General features: G+C 45.7%; 1 protein-coding gene across 2 annotated transcripts in view; it reads left to right on the forward strand.

Moving 5' to 3' along the window:
• The window catches only part of LOC112216943 (USP6 N-terminal-like protein), a 140,670-nt gene that overhangs the window by 17,082 nt on the left and 104,451 nt on the right, over nucleotides 1-19,137 (forward strand). The window contains exons 1-2 of one of the 2 annotated variants that reach the window (XM_042300301.1): nucleotides 10,364-11,225; nucleotides 12,002-12,102. In XM_042300301.1, the coding sequence (XP_042156235.1) occupies nucleotides 12,099-12,102 (4 nt within the window). In that variant the 5' untranslated portion in view covers nucleotides 10,364-11,225; nucleotides 12,002-12,098. Of the gene's footprint in view, nucleotides 1-10,363; nucleotides 11,226-12,001; nucleotides 12,103-19,137 lie in introns of those variants that run through there. The other variant, XM_042300299.1, reaches the window with a different exon arrangement.

Raw genomic sequence — 19,137 nt, forward strand, 5'->3', positions numbered from 1 at the left:
GTGTGTGTGTGTGTGTGTGAGAGTGGGTGTGTGTGTGTGTGTGTGTGAGAGAGTAGTTGTGTGTGTGTGAGAGTAGGTGTGTGTGTGTGTGAAGTAGGTGTGTGTGTGTGTGAAAGAGAGAGTAGGTGTGTGTGTGTGTGTGAGAAGTAGGTGTGTGTGTGAAAGTGAGAGTGTGTGTGTGTGTGTGTGTGTGTGTGAGAGAAGTAGGTGTGTGTGTGTGTGTGAAAGTAGGTGTGTGAGTGTGTGTGTGTGTGAGAATAATAGGTGTGTGTGTGTGTGTGAGTGAGAGTGTGTGTGTGTGTGAGAGGAAATGGTGTGTGTGTGAGAGAGTAGGTGTGTGAGTGTGAGTAGGTAGGTGTGTGTGTGAGTGAGTAGGTGTGTGTGTGTGTGTGTGTGAGATAGTAGGTGTGTGTGGTGTGTGTGAGATAGTAGGTCTGTGTGTGTGTGTGAGAGAGTAGGTGTGTGTGTGTGTGTGTGTGTGTGTGTGTGTGAGAGAGTAGGTGTGTGTGGTGAGTGTAGGTGTGTGTGTGTGAGAGTGTGTAGGTGTGTGTGTGTGTGAGAGTAGGTGTGGGTGTGTGTGTGTGTGAGAGAAGTAGGTGTGTGTGTGTGTGAGTGAAAAGGTGTGTGAGTGTGAGTAGGTGTAGTGTGTGTGTGTGTGAATAGGTGTGTGTGTGAGAAGAGTAGGTGTGTGTGTGTGTGTGTGAGTGAGATAGTAGGTGTGTGTGTAGGTGTGTGTAGGTGTAGGTGTGTGTGTGAGAGAGAGTAGGTGTGTGTGTGTGTGTGAGAGTAGGTGTGTGTGAGTGAGAGAGTAGGTGTGTGTGTGGAGTATGTGTAGGTGTGTGTGTGTGTGAGAGAGTAGGTGTTGTGTGTGTGTGTGTAGGTGTGTGTGTGTGTGTGTGTGTGTGGTGTGTGTGTGTGTGAGTGTAGGTGTGTGTGTGTGAGAAGAGTAGGTGTGTGTGTGTGTGTGTGTGAGTATGTGTGAGTGAGAGTGTGTGTGTGTGAGTGAGAGAGTAGGTGTGTGTGTGTGTGTGTAGTGTGTATGTGTGTGTGAGTGAGAGAGTAGGTGTGTGTGTGTGTGAGAGAGTGTAGGTGTGTGTGTGTGTGAGAGTAGGTTGTGTGTGTGTGTGAGTAGAGTGTGTAGTGTGTGTGTGTGAGAGTAGGGTGTGTGTGTGTGTGTGTGTGTGAGTAGGTGTGTGTGTGAGAGTAGGTGTGTGTGTGTGTGTGTGAGAGAGTAGGTGTGTGTGTGTGTGTGTGTGTGATAGAGTAGGTGTGTGAATAATGTGAGTGAGTGTGAGGGAGTGTGTGTGTGAGTAGGAAAGAGAGTAGGTGTGTGTGTGTGTGTGTGTGAGAAGTAGGTGTGTGTGTGTGAGAGAGTGTGTGTGTGTGTGTGTGTGTGTGTGAAGTAGGTGTGTGTGTGAAGTGAGTAGAGTGTGAGAGAGTAGGTGTGTGTGTGTGTGTGAGGAGTAGGTGTGTGTGTGAGTGAGTAGGTGTGTAATGAGAGGTGAGTAGGTGTAATGTGTGAGAGAGTAGGTGTGTGTGTGTGTGAAAGAGTAGGTGTGTGAGTGTGAGAGAGAGTGTGAAATTAAGTGTGTGAGTGTGAGATAGTAGAAAGTAAATTGTGTGTGTGTGTGTGAGAGAAGTAGGTGTGTGTGTGTCAGAGTAAATGTGTGTGTGTGTGTGAGAGAGAGTAGGTGTGTGTGTGTGAAGAGTAGGTGTGTGTGAGTGAGTAGGTGTGTGTGTGTGTGAGAAGTAGGTGTGTGTGTGAGAGAGTAGGTGTGTGTGTGAGAAGTAGGTGTAATAATGTGTGTGAAGAGAGTAGGGGTGTGTGTGAGAGAAGTAGGTGTGTAGGTGTGTGAGTGAGTAGGTGTGTGTGAGAGAGAGTAGGTGTGTGTGTGTGAGAGAGAGTAGGTGTGTGTGTGTGTGTGTGTGAGAGTAGGTGTGTGAGTGTGAGTGAGAGTAGGTGTGTGTGTGTGTGTAGAGTAGGTGTGTGTGTGTGTGAGAGAAGTAGGTGTGTGTGTGTGTGAGAGAGAGAGTAGGTGTGTGTGTGTGAGTGAGTAGGTGTGTAGTGTGTGAGAGAGAGTAGGTGTGTGTGAGAGAGAGTGAGTAGTGTGTGTGTGTGAGAGAGAGTAGGTGTGTGTGTGTGTGTGAGAGAGTAGGTGTGTGAGTGTGAGAGAGTAGGTGTGTGAGTGTGAGAGAGTAGGTGTGTGAGTGTGAGAGAGTAGGTGTGTGTGAGTCAGAGAGTAGGTGTGTGTGAGATAGTAGGTGTGTGTGTGTGTGTGAGTGAGAGAGTAGGTGTGTGTGTGTGAGTGAGAGAGTAGGTGTGTTTGTGAGTGAGAGAGTAGGTGTGAGTGAGAGAGTAGGTGTGTGTGTGAGTGAGAGTAGGTGTGTGTGAGAGAAGGTGTGTGTGTGTGTGTGTGAGTGAGATAGTGGGTGTGTGTGTGTGAGAGTAGGTGTGTGAGTGTGAGAGAGTAGGTGTGTGTGTGTGTGTGTGAGAGAGTAGGTGTGTGTGTGCGTGTGTGTGTGTGTGAGAGAGTAGGTGTGTGTGAGAGAGTAGGTGTGTGTGAGAGAAGATGTGTGTGTGTGTGAGTGAGTAGGTGAGTGTGTTTCTGTGAGTGAGTGAGTAGGTGAGTGTGTGTTTCTGTGAGTGAGTAGGTGAGTATGTGTTTCTGTGAGTGAGTGAGTAGGTGAATGTGTGTCTGTGTGTGAGTGAGTGAGTAGGTGAGTGTGTGTCTGTGAGTGAGTGAGGTAGGTGAGTGTGTGTCTGAGTGAGTGAGTAGGTGAGTGTGTGTCTGTGAGTGAGTGAGTAGGTGAGTGTGTGTCTGAGTGAGTGAGTAGGTGAGTGTGTTTCTGTGAGTGAGTGAGTAGGTGAGTGTGTTTCTGTGAGTGAGTGAGTAGGTGAGTGTGTGTCTGAGTGAGTGAGTAGGTGAGTGTGTGTCTGTGAGTAGGTGAGTGTGTGTGTGCGTGAGTGAGTAGGTGAGTGTGTGTCTGTGCATGAGTGGGTAGGTGAGTGTGTGTCTGCGTGAGTGAGTGTGTGTCGTGAGTGAGTGTGTGTCTGTGCGTGAGTGAGTAGGTGAGTGTGTGTCTGTGCGTGAGTGAGTAGGTGAGTGTGTGTCTGTGCGTGAGTGGGTAGGTGAGTGTGTGTCTGCGTGAGTGAGTGTGTGTCGTGAGTGAGTGTGTGTCGTGAGTGAGTGTGTGTCTGTGCGTGAGTGAGTAGGTGAGTGTGTGTCTGTGCGTGAGTGAGTGATTAGGTGAGTGTGTGCGCGTGTTTGGCAGCCTCCATTGCATGCCTGACCTTCTCAGCTTTGGACAGAGATACTACTGACCCCATAATAATACAGTGTTGGGCCTATTTTAATAGGGCTTTGAGGTCCCTCTGCCTCCTCAATCTTCCTGTAACATTACTGTTGATTGGCTGTCTTTCCGCTGGCTGCTCAGTAATGCTGTTGTTGATTAGCTGGCTGTAGACCTGGGTCAGAGCAGAGGTGAACATATGGTCTGGTTTCCCTTATCCCAGTTCACCGCCTTAAAGCTAAGACTCTCAGCCCACACACTCAGGCCTGAGCCCCATCTATTAACCCATTGTTTTCCTTAGTCAGGTCTTTGCTGACTGAACCACAACAGGTGTATGCAACATGTCTGGCTGACTAGATATAGCTACAGTAGGTGGGGCTATTTAGATGTGAGTCAACCAGGGTAGAGGATTGGAATCCACCTGTAGTCTCATGTACAGCACAATTATAGGAATGTCTCTGTCTCATTGTTTAACACCCTCCTGAGGATACAGTGCCTTGCGAAAGTATTCGGCCCCCTTGAACTTTGCGACCTTTTGCCACATTTCAGGCTTCAAACATAAAGATATAAAACTGTATTTGGTCTGATACTCCTTCCATTTCAATATTATCGCTTGCCCAGTGCTCCTTGGGATGTTTAAAGCTTGGGAAATCTTTTTGTATCCAAATCCGGCTTTAAACTTCTTCACAACAGTATCTCGGACCTGCCTGGTGTGTTTCTCGTTCTTCATGATGCTCTCTGCGCTTTTAACGGACCTCTGAGACTATCACAGTGCAGGTGCATTTATACGGAGACTTGATTACACACAGGTGGATTGTATTTATCATCATTAGTCATTTAGGTCAACATTGGATCATTCAGAGATCCTCACTGAACTTCTGGAGAGAGTTTGCTGCACTGAAAGTAAAGGGGCTGAATAATTTTGCACGCCCAATTTTTCAGTTTTTGATTTGTTAAAAAAGTTTGAAATATCCAATAAATGTTGTTCCACTTCATAATTGTGTCCCACTTGTTGTTGATTCTTCACAAAAAAATACAGTTTTATATCTTTATGTTTGAAGCCTGAAATGTGGCAAAAGGTCGCAAAGTTCAAGGGGGCCGAATACTTTCGCAAGGCACTGTATATACAGTAGCAGTCAAACGTTTGGACGCAGATACTAATTCAAGGGGTTTTCTTTATTTGTACTATTTTCTATATTGTAGAATAATAGTGAAGACATCAACACTATGAAATAACACATGGAATCATGTACAGTTGTGGCCAAAAGTTTGAGAATGACACATATTTATTTCCACAAAGTTTGCTGCTTCAGTGTCTTTAGATATTTTTGTCAGATGTGACTATGGAATACTGAAGTATAATTACAAGCATTTCATAAGTGTCAAAGGCTTTTATTGACAATTACATGAAGTTGATGCAAAGAGCCAATATTTGCAGTGTTGACCATTCTTTTTCAAGACCTCTGCAATCCGCCCTGGCATGCTGTCAATTAACTTCAGGGCCACATGACTGATGGCAGCCCATTCTTGCATAATCAATGCTTGGAGTTTGTCAGAATTTGTGGGGTTTTGTTTGTCCACCCGCCTCTTGAGTATTGACCACAAGTTATCAATGGGATTAAGGTCTGGGGAGTTTCCTGGCCATGGACCCAAAATATTGATGTTTTGTTCCCCGAGCCACTTAGTTATCACTTTTGCCTTATGGCAAGGTGCTCCATCATGCTGGAAAAGGCATTGTTCTTCACCTGGATGGTTGAGAGAAGTTTCTCTTGGAGGATGTGTTGGTACCATTCTTTATTCATGGCTGTGTTCTTAGGCAAAATTGTGAGTGAGCCCCCTCCCTTGGCTGAGAAGCAACCCCACACATTAATGGTCTCAGGATGCTTTACTGTTGGCATGACACAGGACTGATGGTAGCGCTCACCTTGTCTTCTCCGGACAAGCTTTTTTCCAGATGCCCCAAACTATCAGAAAGGGGATTCATCAGAGAAAATGACTTTACCCCTGTCCTCAGCAGTCCAATCCCTGTACCTTTTGCAGAATATCAGTCTGTCCCTGATGTTTTTCCTGGAGAGAAGTGGCTTTTTTTGCTGCCCTTCTTGACACCAGGCCTTCCTCTTTTTCCAAAAGTCTTTGCCTCACTGTGCGTGCAGATGCACTCCCACCTGCCTGCTGCCATTCCTGAGCAAGCTCTGTATTGGTGGTGCCCCGATCCCGCAGCTGAATCAACTTTAGTAGACGGTCCTGGCACTTGCTGGACTTTCTTGGGCACCCTGAAGCCTTCTTCACAACAATTGAACCGCTCTCCTTGAAGTTTTTGATGATCCGATAAATGGTTGATTTAGGTGGAATCTTACTGCCAGCCCTTTTTGTGCAAAGCAATGATGATGGTACGTGTTTCCTTGCAGGTAACCTTGGTTGACAGAGGAAGAACAATTAAAAGCACCACCTTCCTTTTGAAGCTTCCAGTCTGTTATTCAAACTCAGTTAGCATGACAGAGTGATCTCCAGCCTTGTCCTCGTCAACACTCACACCTGTGTTAACGAGAGAATCACTGACATGTCAGCTGGTCCTTTTGTGGCAGGGCTGAAATGCAGTGGAAATGTTTTTTAGGGATTCAGTTAATTTGCATGGCAAAGGACATTGCAATTAATTGCAATTCATCTGATCACTCTTCATAACATTGTGGAGTATATGCAAATTGCCATCATACAAACTGAGGCAGCAGACTTTGTGAAAATTAATATTTGTGTCATTCTCAAAACTTTTGGCCAAGACTGTAGTCACCAAAAAAGTGTTAAACAAATCAAAAGATATTTTATATTTCAAATTCTTCAAAGTAGGAGCCCTTTGCCTTGATGACAGCTGCACACTCTTGGCATGTGTGTTATTTCATAGTTTTGATGTCTTCACTACTATTATACAATGTAAAAATAGTAAAAAAATAAAAACCCTTGAATGAGTAGGTGCGTCCAGACTTTTGACTGGTACTGTGTGTGTTTGTGTGTGTGTGTCTAGAGGTCGAGCGATTAATCGGAATGGCTGATTTAATTAGGGCCGATTTAAAGTTTTCATAACAATCGGAAATCGGTATTTTTGGACACCGATTTGGCAGATTTTTATTCTTTATTATTATTTTTACACCTTTTAATTTTTATTTAACTAGGCAAGTCAGTTAAGAACATATTCTTATTTTCAATGATGGCCTAGGAACGGTGGGTTAACTGCCTCATTCAGGAGCAGAATGACAGATTTTCACCTTGTCAGCTCGGGGGATTCAATCTTGCAACCTTACAGTTAACTACTCCAACGCTCTAACCACCTGATTACATTGCACTCCACGAGGAGACTGCCTGTTACGCGAATGCAGTAGAAGCCAAGGGAAGTTGATCGCTAGCATTAAACTTATCTTATAAAAAACAATCATAATCACTAGTTAACTACACATGGTTGATGATATTACTAGTTTATCTAGCGTGTCCTGCGTTGCATATAATCGATGCAGTGCGTATCATTGCTCCAACGTGTACCTAACCATGAACATCAATGCCTTTCTTAAAATCAATACACAGAAGTACATATTTTTAAACCTGCATATTTAGCTAAAATAAATCCAGGTTAGCAGGCAATATTAACCAGGTGAAATTGTGTCACTTCTCTTGCGTTCATTGCACGCAGAGTCAGGGTATATATGCAACAGTTTGGGCTGCCTAATTTGCCAGAATTTTATGTAATTATGACATAACATTGAAGGTTGTGCAATGTAACAGAAATTTTTAGACTAATGGATGCCACCCCTTAGATAAATTACAGAACGGTTCTGTATTTCACTGAAAGAATAAATGTCTTGTTTTCGAGTTGATCGTTTCCGGATTCGACCATATTAATGACCTCGTATTTCTGCGTGTTATTATGTTATAACTAAGTCTATGATTTGATTGAGCAGTCTGACTGAGCGGTGGTAGGCACCAGCAGGCTCGTAAGCATTAATTCAAACAGCACTTTTGTGCGTTTTGCCAGCAGCTCTTCGTTGTGCGTCAAGCATTGCGCTGTTTATGACTTCCAAGCCTATCAACTCCCGAGATTAGGCTGGTGTAACCGATGTGAAATGGCTAGCTAGTTAGTTAGTTTCAAACGTCATTTGCTCTGAGACTTGGAGTGGTTGTTCCCCTTGCTCAGCAGGGGCTGCGGATTTTGTGGAGCGATGGGTAACGCTGCTTCGAGGGTGGATGCTGTCGATGAGTTCCTGGTTCGAGCCCAGGGAGGAGCGAGGAGAGGGACGGAAGCTATACACTGGCAATACTAAAGTGCCTATAAGAACATCCAATAGTCAAAGGTTAATGAAATACAAATGGTATAGAGAGAAATAGTCCCATAATTCCTGTAATAACTACAACCTAAAACTTCTTACCTGGGAATATTGAAGTCTCATGTTAAAAGGAACCACCAGCTTTCATATGTTCTCATGTTCAGAGCAAGGAACTGAAACATTAGCTTTCTTACATGGCACATATTGCACTTTTACTTTCTTCTCCAACACTTTGTTTTTGCATTATTTAAACCAAATTGAACATGTTTAATTATTTATTTGAGGCTAAATTGATTTTATTGATGTATTATATTAAGTTAAAATAAGTGTTCATTCAGTATTGTTGTAATTGTTATTATTACAAATAAATTTAAAGAATCGACCGATTTAATCGGTATCGGCTTCTTTTGGTCCGCCAATTATCGGTATCGGCGTTGAAAAATCGTAATCGGTCGACCTCTCTCTCACACACACACACACACACACACACACACAGTTGAAGTTGGAAGTTTATATACACCTTAGCCAACTACATTTATACTCCGTTTTCACAATTCCTGACATTTAATCCCAGTAAAAAGTCCCTGTCAGGTCATTTAGGATCACCACTTTATTTTAAGAATGTGAAATGTTAGAATAATAGTAGAGAGAATTATTTATTTCAGCTTTTATTTCTTTCATAACATTCCCAGTGGATCAGAAGTTTACATACACTCAATTAGTATTTGATAGCATTGCCTTTAAATTGTTTAACTTGGGTCAAACTTTTCAGGTAGCCTTCCACAAGCTTCCCACAATAAGTTGGATGAATTTTGGCCCATTCCTCCTGACAGAGCTGGTGTAACTGAGTCAGGTTTGTAGGTCTCCTTGCTCTCACACGCCTTTTCAGTTCTGCCAACAAATTTTCTATAGGATTGAGGTCAGGGCTTTGTGATGGCCACTCCAACACCTTGACTTTGTTGTCCTTAAGCCATTTTGCCACAACTTGGGAAGTCTATAAGTCTATGCTCAGTAAAACTCCACCTTATCTCAGCTCAATGGTCACTATAACACCCACCCGTAGCACGCGCTCCAGCAGGTATATCTCACTGGTCATCCCCAAAGCCAACACCTCATTTGGCCGCCTTTCCTTCCAGTTCTCTGCTGCCAGTGACTGGAACGAATTGCAAAAATCGCTGAAGCTGGAGACTTACATTTCCCTCACTTACTTTAAACATCAGCTATCTGAGCAGCTAACCGATTGCTGCAGCTGTACATAGTCCATCTGTAAATAGCCCACCCAATCTACCTACCTCATCCCCATATTGTTTTTATTTACTTTGCTGCTCTTTTGCACACCAGTATCACTACTTACACACCATCATCTGCTCATCGTCATCTGCACATCTATCACTCCAGTGTTAATCTGCTAAATTGTAAATACTTCGCTACTATGGCCTATTTATTGCCTTACCTCCCCACGCCATTTGCACACACTGTATATAGACTTTCTTTTTTCTCTATTGTGTTATTGACTGTACGCTTGTTTATTCCATGTGTAACTCTGTGTTGTTGTTTCTGTCACACTGCTTTGCTTTATCTTGGCCAGGTCACAGTTGTACATGAGAACTTGTTCTCAACTAGCCTACCTGGTTAAATAAAGGTTAAATAAAAAATACAAGTATGCTTGGGTCATTGTCCATTCGGAAGACCCATTTGCGACCAAGCTTTAACTTCCTGACTGATGTCTTGAGATGTTGCTTCTATATATCCACTTACCTTTCCTTCCACATGAAACCATCTATTTTGTGAAGTGCACCAGTCCCTCCTGCAGCGAAGCACCCCACAACATGATGCTGCCACCCCTGTGCTTCACGGTTGGGATGGTGTTCCTCAGCTTGTAAGCCTCCCCCTTTTTCCTCCAAACATAACGATGGTCATCATGGCCAAACAGTTCTATTTTTGTTTCATCAGACCAGAGGACATTTCTCCAAAAAGTTAAATCTTTGTCCACTTGCAAACCGTAGTCTGGCTTTTTTATGGCGGTTTTGGAGCAGTGGCTTCTTCCTTGGTGATATAGGACTTTGCTGATATAGGACTTGTTTTACTGTATATATAGATACTTTTGTACCTGTTTCCTCCATCATCTTCACAAGGTCCATTGCTGCTGTTCTGGGATTGATTTGCACTTTTCGCACCAAAGTACGTTCATCTCTAGGAGACAGAATGCGTCTCCTTCCAGAGCGGTATGACGGCTGTGTGGTCCCATGGTGTTTATACTTGTGTACTATTGTTTGTACAGATGAACTTGGTTCCTTCAGGCGTTTGGAAATTGCTCCCAAGGATGAACCAGACTTGTGGAGGTCGACACATTTTTTTCCTGAGGTCTTGGCTGAATTATTTTGATTTTCCCATGATGTCAAGCAAAGAGGCTCTGAGTTTGAAATTAGGCCTTGAAATACATCCACAGGCACACCTCCAATTGACTCAAATTATGTAAATTAGCCTATCAGAAGCTTCTAAAGCTGTGACATAATGTTCTGGAATTTTCCAAGCTGTTTAAAGGCACAGTCAACTTCTGACCCACTGGAATTGTGATAAGTGAAATAATCTGTCTGTAAACAATTGTTGGAAAAATGACTTGTGTCATGCACAAAGTAGATGTCTTAACCGACTTGCCAAAACTATAGTTTGTTAACAAGAAATGTGTGGAGTGATTGAAAATCGAGTTTTAATGACTCTGACCTAAGTGTATGTAAACTTCCGATTTCAACTGTGTGTGTGTGTGTGTGTGTGTGTGTGTGTGTGTTTTGTTAAATAAAGAAATATTTGTATAGTGACCAGTACAAACACATTAACCAATCGTCCAATGCATTGCAGGAGCATGTTTAGCTACTGCCCATTTTCAACACCATCCCCATGGGCTCTAAAAACAAATCAAATGACATTCAAAATCACATCAGTATGTTATCACAATTACATGCACAAAGAGAAATGTCATTATATAATTAGATGCACAAAGAGAAATGTCATTATAATTAGATGCGCAAAGCAAATCTCATTGATATACAGAGTGTACAAAACATTAGGAACACCTCTTTCCATGACAGACCAGGGATGGGCATCTTTGAGACCGATTCTACTTATTTTGACTACTTTCGAGTCCATATTAGGAAGGTTTTCTTAATGTTTTGTACACTGTGTATACCCCTAATATTTACAACTTGGATTCATGAACACAGTTGTAAGTATTGGCATTTTTGGATTGACACATGAAACTATGTCAGCGCTTGTTCATCTCCTGTTAATTAAAGCTGGAATCCTTAATTGGTGAAATTACAACAATGGGGAAATCACTGCAAACAACAAACACTTTTTTCCCCTCTGACAGCATTGCACACACATTAGGACAGCACAATATGCATTGTAATTTATTTAACCACGCTACTGAATTCTCCTCTCCTCTGTTTTCATCAACAAAACGATGACTAAGGCGCTGGGGGCGAACAGTGGAGTTGTTTCCCCCGATGGTGATTCCATCTTTAAGTGTTTTTCTGACCTGTGCTCGACCAATAGCAGAGGCCTCTAGGAAGAATCAGATCCTCTGTGGCTTCTGCCCTGTTGTGTCATGGCAACATGAGCCAGGTAATTGACCCCTCCCTCCCACTGCTTGGCTTGCGTCTGCAGCACTATCCAATCACCTGTTATTACCCCACCACAGAGGAACACCACTGTCACCAGACAGGTTTAGTTTGGTGGGCCGGTGGCTGGGCCTTATGGGTGCACACACTCACACACACACACACACACACACACACACAGGCCTGGTCACACACACACACACACACAGGCCTGGTCACACACACACACTCCTGGTCACACACACACACACACACACACCTGGTCACACACACACACACACACACACACACAGGCCTGGTCACACACACACTCACACACACACAGGCCTGGTCACACACACACACACACACACAACTCACACACACACACAGGCCTGGTCACTCTCACCGCACCCTGTCTTACTAACTCAATGATGACACTAATGATCATGCCAACTGTCGTCTCTAATCCTCTTCATCGGTGTGTGTGTGTGTGTGTGTGTGTGCCCTGCACGTACTGTGTGTTTGTGTCATGGAGCACGTCACTCCAGGGGTGTATGGCAGTTAGGTGGACAGGATAGATTGTACCCATCATGGAGTCAGTGACGCAGGTCTAATGTGATTCCTCATATGAAAGACATCATGATATTTCTGAACGTTATAATGATTTGTCTTCTTGACAGTGTGTTGCCTCTAAAAACCTTACGCATTTGTCCCTGAAACATTAAAATTGTGTCTGAGAACCTACTTAGTTTGGTTTTGGTCTCCGCTCATTTGAATGACTCCTCTCCTTCTCTGCAGGTCATGAGTGCCTCTAGGAGGGCACCTGTGGAGAACGACCGCACCTGTCCAAAAACCCGCCTGGGCCCTGCCCTGTTCCCCGCCCCCAGCCTCCACTATGAGTAAGTACCTATAACCCCTCACCATGCCCCTCAACAACACAGCCAGGTCTATCATAGGTCACTACCCTTCTCACACCGTCTAGCCGGCCTTAACCGTACTGTGCCGGCCTGCACGGTTTAGCACTGTTCTGTTCAGCTCACTAGTGGGAAAAGTCATTTTTATCGTTGGTAGCTATTTGATGTACCCGTTCGGGTAGAAGCTGGAGAAAAGAGAAGTAGCTCCTTGCTATGCCTATTTGATCCACAGCGCTCCACTACATGTGGCCTATGGATGCTTCATGTGGAGAGGTGTTAGATGGGCTCAGTCTGTCTGCACCTCCTGCTCCCTGTGGCTGAACCATATGGTAGAGAGGAGAGAGTGCTGCGTCCTTGACTCGCCAAGGCAATTACCCATCAACCAGCCCCACAAAGCATGATGGGAAGGGGCATGGGGTGGAGTAGGAGGCACACTCCATCGTGTGTGTGTGTGTGTGTGTGTACAGCTGTGCCTGGGCCGTCTTTGTCCATGGTGTTGAATCTGACAGTGTCTAATGGGACATGCTGCATTCTATGGAAAGGTGAGCTGTGAATCACACCATGTCTGAGCTTCTGCTCAGTTCTATGTTAAGATATTGCACTTGGAATGTGTCTTGGCTCAGAATACATGGGCAAAAATTAAGTGTGTGCTGTGTGTGTGTGTGTGTGTGTGTGTGTGTGTGTGTGTGTGTGTGTGTGTGTGTGTGTGTGTGTGTTAAGTGTGTGTGTGTGTGTGTGTGTGTGTGTGTGTGTGTGAATTAAGTTAGTGGTGTCAAAGGAATGTAATGGTACGTCCACGTAGGACCAAAACGTTGGACAAACAAAGTTATCTGGCTGTTATCTGGATATCTTCTTTCAAAGGGACTTTCCCCACGGCTCTTTATCAAGTCGAATTCCAGATTCAACAAAGCAAAAAATATTTCAGAGCATTTCAGATAAATGTATTACATAGAGCTGGCCTGATTGTCCACTATGTCCACGTTCTACTATAATAGACATGTCTGTTCCATACAGTTGATTTCTATCTGCAGTGCTCTGCGTAGGCTCGGTCTCTGGCTGGTGCTGAAGGGTTGCTCGTCGGTTACCGGGGCAACCCTGTGCATGTGAGGTGTCCACTGTAAGGTGATTGGATTAGCCAGATGCTGTGGAGGGGAGTGCTGAGAGAGGGAACTCGACTACTGCCTTTTCCTCTGCACGCTCCAACGCTCATAAACATGCAGGGGAAGCGTGGGACAGCGTGCTCGTGGTCTGTGCTCGTGGTCTGTGCTCGTGGTCTGTGCTCGTGGTCTGTGCTCGTGGTCTGTGCTCGTGGTCTGTGCTCGTGGTCTGTGCTCGTGGGCCACAAGGTGTCTGATTGTGAGTGATGGATGACAATATAATTGATAGTGACAGATGAGAGACACCTGCCAGGAACGTGGTGCTAAGCAGGTATTTATAGCTTACTACCTCTGTGCTCTCACACTGCAGAGCTGGGCTAGGAGGGTTAGGAGAGAACTGGGTGGGCAACCACTCTTGGACCACACCTGGTGATTCCTCATGAAAGTAGCTAAAAATAAATATATATATTTATATATATAAAAGTAAAATTCACAGAGCAGCGTGTGTGTATTTTGGAGGAAGGATTGTTGACATTAGTATATTAAATCAGAATTGAAGTTGCCCAGGCCTCCTTTAAGACGCCATAGTGTTTCATCTGTAGGTGCTACAAAGTAAACGTTGGTGTCATATGAAGCTCTCCAGCTTGCTCTGTGACACCAGTACTATTCTCCAGCTTGCTCTGTGACACCAGTACTATTCTCCAGCTTGCTCTGTGACACCAGTACTATTCTCCAGCTTGCTCTGTGACACCAGTACTATTCTCCAGCTTGCTCTGTGACACCAGTACTATTCTCCAGCTTGCTCTGTGACACCAGTACTATTCTCCAGCTTGCTCTGTGACACCAGTACTATTCTCCAGCTTGCTCTGTGACACCAGTACTATTCTTCAGCTTGCTCTGTGACACCAGTACTATTCTTCAGCTTGCTCTGTGACACCAGTACTATTCTCCAGCTTGCTCTGTGACACCAGTACTATTCTCCAGCTTGCTCTGTGACACCAGTACTATTCTCCAGCTTGCTCTGTGACACCAGTACTATTTTGATTTCAATAACACATTTCTTACATTTGACTATTGAAAAATATGAACATGATTATAGAAAAGATATGTGTTTTGATTTGCCACATTTTTCTTTCTATTGTTTTACATAATATATTCTACAGGCGTATCAAAGTTCCCGGGTGTGTATCAGAAAAGTGTGTGTGTGTCTCTATGTTCTGTGCTCAGGCCCTGCGTAGCCTATCACTTTTCCTGCTCTGATAAATGCTGCAAGGCCTTCCCAGCTTTGATCCCTCACTTCAGTCAGAACACAAATAGCACAGCTACAGAGTCGGTCAGGCTGCACCAAAACAACAAGCACTAACAACCCAAACCACTAACATAACACTCTGCTGTAACCCCACGGGAGAAGCTGATAGTTCACGTGTTGTACTCCGGGACCCCCAATCTGCTTTCTCGGCAGACAATCTGCTTTGGGATAAAACGTCTTTGTTTTATCCCTTTTTATTATTTATCTGTCTCTCTGGTAAATTCAATCAGTGACTGTGCCCTCGTTGATATCCCTAGTTAATTACCCTAATTAGCCTCCACCCACCCGTTAGCCTGTAGGATGGGGAGATGAGGGGGGGGTTTGCTCTCTCTAACGAGACTGTTAATGAGCGATGGAGGATGACTCGTTCTAGATGGAGTCATTTCCTGTGCAGTTGGAAAGGAAGAGTGGAGAGGACAGAGGGAGAGGACAGAGGGAGAGGACAGAGGGAGAGGACAGAGGGAGAGGACAGAGGACAGAGGGAGAGGACAGAGGGAGAGGACAGAGGGAGAGGACAGAGGGAGAGGACAGAGGGAGAGGACAGAGGGAGAGGACAGAGGGAGAGGACAGAGGGAGGCTCTGCATCTCACAAAGTTTTGACAGATACAAGATGTTGGCTTTTGTAAAGTGCTTTGAGCAAATGGTTAAAAAAAACCCTGCTTTCTGTTTTAATGTGAAACATGCATACTCACAGTGAAGGGTAGCTCTGTCTTAGCCTTGAAATGGCTGGACTGTGAATGCTTATACACAGGCCCTTTGGTTAGTGGAGAGGTCTTTCAGTAGTGTAGTTATCAAAGGAACCAGAGTTCTCTCTCCACCCCCCTCTCCCTACTGACCAGCCAGGTAGAGATGAAAGGGGGAGTGATGTATGTTAGCTCTCTCTCTCTCTCTCTCCACACCCCCTCTCCCTACTGACCAGCCAGGTAGAGATGAAAGGGGGAGTGATGTATGTTAGCTCTCTCTCTCTCTCCACCCCCTCTCCCTACTGACCAGCCAGGTAGAGATGAAAGGGGAGTGATGTATGTTAGCTCTCTCTCTCTCCACCCCCTCTCCCTACTGACCAGCCAGGTAGAGATGAAAGGGGGAGTGATGTATGTTAGCTCTCTCTCTCACCACCCCCTCTCCCTACTGACCAGCCAGGTAGAGATGAAAGGGGGAGTGATGTATGTTAGCTCTCTCTCTCCAGCTCCACCCCCTCTCCCTACTGACCAGCCAGGTAGAGATGAAAGGGGGAGTGATGTATGTTAGCTCTCTCTCTCTCCACCCCCTCTCCCTACTGACCAGCCAGGTAGAGATGAAAGGGGGAGTGATGTATGTTAGCTCTCTCTCTCTCCACCCCCTCTCCCTACTGACCAGCCAGGTAGAGATGAAAGGGGGAGTGATGTATGTTAGCTCTCTCTCTCTCTCCACCCCCTCTCCCTACTGACCAGCCAGGTAGAGATGAAAGGGGGAGTGATGTATGTTGAAAGGGGAGTGATGTATGTTAGCTCTCTCTCTCCACCCCCAGGTAGAGATGAAAGGGGGAGTGATGTATCTCCCTACTGACCAGCCAGGTAGAGATGAAAGGGGGAGTGATGTATGTTAGCTCTCTCTCTCCACCCCCTCTCCCTACTGACCAGCCAGGGAGTGATGTATGTTAGCTCTCTCTCTCTCCACCCCCCCTCTCCCTACTGACCAGCCAGGTAGAGATGAAAGGGGAGTGATGTATGTTAGCTCTCTCTCTCTCCACCCCCTCTCCCTACTGACCAGCCAGGTAGAGATGAAAGGGGGAGTGATGTATGTTAGCTCTCTCTCTCTCCACCCCCTCTCCCTACTGACCAGCCAGGTAGAGATGAAAGGGGAGTGATGTATGTTAGCTCTCTCTCTCCACCCCCCTCTCCCTACTGACCAGCCAGGTAGAGATGAAAGGGGAGTGATGTATGTTAGCTCTCTCTCTCTCCACCCCCTCTCCCTACTGACCAGCCAGGTAGAGATGAAAGGGGGATGATATGTTAGCTCTCTCTCTCTCATGTTGAAAGCTCTCCTCTCTCCCTACTGACCAGCCAGGTAGAGATGAAAGGGGGAGTGATGTATGTTAGCTCTCTCTCTCTCCACCCCCTCTCCCTACTGACCAGCCAGGTAGAGATGAAAGGGGGAGTGATGTATGTTAGCTCTCTCTCTCTCTCACCCCCTCTCCCTACTGACCAGCCAGGTAGAGATGAAAGGGGAGTGATGTATGTTAGCTCTCTCTCTCTCCACCCCCTCTCCCTACTGACCAGCCAGGTAGAGATGAAAGGGGGAGTGATGTATGTTAGCTCTCTCTCTCCACCCCCTCTCCCTACTGACCAGCCAGGTAGAGATGAAAGGGGGAGTGATGTATGTTAGCTCTCTCTCTCTCCACCCCCTCTCCCTACTGACCAGCCAGGTAGAGATGAAAGGGGGAGTGTGTATGTTAGCTCTCTCTCTCTCTCCCCCCTCTCTCCCTACTGACCAGCCAGGTAGAGATGAAAGGGGAGTGATGTATGTTAGCTCTCTCTCTCTCCACCCCCCCTCTCCCTACTGACCAGCCAGGTAGAGATGAAAGGGGGAGTGATGTATGTTAGCTCTCTCTCTCTCTCACCCCCCTCTCCCTACTGACCAGCCAGGTAGAGATGAAAGGGGGAGTGATGTATGTTAGCTCTCTCTCTCCACCCCCTCTCCCTACTGACCAGCCAGGTAGAGATGAAAGGGGAGTGATGTATGTTAGCTCTCTCTCTCCACCCCCTCTCCCTACTGACCAGCCAGGTAGAGATGAAAGGGGAGTGATGTATGTTAGCTCTCTCTCTCTCCACCCCCTCTCCCTACTGACCAGCCAGGTAGAGATGAAAGGGGAGTGATGTATGTTAGCTCTCTCTCTCTCTCCACCCCCTCTCCCTACTGACCAGCCAGGTAGAGATGAAAGGGGGAGTGATGTATGTTAGCTCTCTCTCTCTCCACCCCCTCTCCCTACTGACCAGCCAGGTAGAGATGAAAGGGGGAGTGATGTATGTTAGCTCTCTCTCTCTCCACCCCCTCTCCCTACTGACCAGCCAGGTAGAGATGAAAGGGGAGTGATGTATGTTAGCTCTCTCTCTCCACCCCCTCTCCCTACTGACCAGCCAGGTAGAGATGAAAGGGGGAGTGATGTATGTTAGCTCTCTCTCTCTCCACCCCCTCTCCCTACTGACCAGCCAGGTAGAGATGAAAGGGGGAGTGATGTATGTTATCTCTCTCTCTCTCCACCCCCTCTCCCTACTGACCAGCCAGGTAGAGATGAAAGGGGAGTGATGTATGTTATCTCTCTCTCTCTCCACCCCCTCTCCCTACTGACCAGCCAGGTAGAGATGAAAGGGGAGTGATGTATGTTAGCTCTCTCTCTCTCCACCCCCTCTCCCTACTGACCAGCCAGGTAGAGATGAAAGGGGGAGTGATGTATGTTAGCTCTCTCTCTCTCCACCCCCTCTCCCTACTGACCAGCCAGGTAGAGATGAAAGGGGGTAGTGATGTATGTTAGCTCTCTCTCTCTCCACCCCCTCTCCCTACTGACCAGCCAGGTAGAGATGAAAGGGGAGTGATGTATGTTAGCTCTCTCTCTCTCCACCCCCTCTCCCTACTGACCAGCCAGGTAGAGATGAAAGGGGGAGTGATGTATGTTAGCTCTCTCTCTCCACCCCCTCTCCCTACTGACCAGCCAGGTAGAGATGAAAGGGGGAGTGATGTATGTTAGCTCTCTCTCTCTCCACCCCCTCTCCCTACTGACCAGCCAGGTAGAGATGAAAAGGGGAGTGATGTATGTTAGCTCTCTCTCTCTCCACCCCCTCTCCCTGCTGACCAGCCAGGTAGAGATGAAAGGGGGAGTGATGTATGTTAGCTCTCTCTCTCTCTCCACCCCCTCTCCCTACTGACCAGCCGTGTTTGATAAACAATCCAGACACTTCACATGTCTGTTATGGAGGTAGAGATGAAAGGGGGGAGTGATGAATGTTACCAGATGTCTAGCTATCACCAGCCCCCTCTCTCTCTGACCAGCCAGGTAGAGATCTCTCTCTCTTATCTCTCTCTCTCTCTCCCCCTCTCTCTCTGTCTCTAGAGATCTCTGTCTCTCTCTCTCTCTCCACCCCCTCTCCCTACTGACCAGCCAGGTAGAGATGAAAGGGGAGTGATGTCTGTTAGCTCTCTCTCTCTCTCTCTCTCTCTCTCTCTCTGACCAGCCAGGTAGAGATGAAAGGGGAGTGATGTATGTTAGCTCTCTCTCTCTCCACCCCCTCTCTACTGACCAGCCAGGTAGAGATGAAAGGGGAGTGATGTATGTTAGCTCTCTGTCTCTGCCCCCCCTTCTCAATTCAATTCAATTCAAGGGCTTTATTGGCATGGGAAACATGTGTTAACATTGCCAAAGCAAGTGAGGTAGATAATATATGAAGTGAATATATAAAGTGAAATAAACAATAAAAATTAACAGTAAACATTACACATACAGAAGTTTCAAAACAATAAAGACATTACAAATGTCATATATATATATATATAAATATATATATATATATAAATATATATATATATATATTTATTTATATATATATATATATATATATATATATATATATATATATATAT

This window comes from Oncorhynchus tshawytscha, linkage group LG17, assembly GCF_018296145.1.
Source record: "Oncorhynchus tshawytscha isolate Ot180627B linkage group LG17, Otsh_v2.0, whole genome shotgun sequence".
NCBI classification, from domain to species: Eukaryota; Metazoa; Chordata; class Actinopteri; order Salmoniformes; family Salmonidae; genus Oncorhynchus; species Oncorhynchus tshawytscha.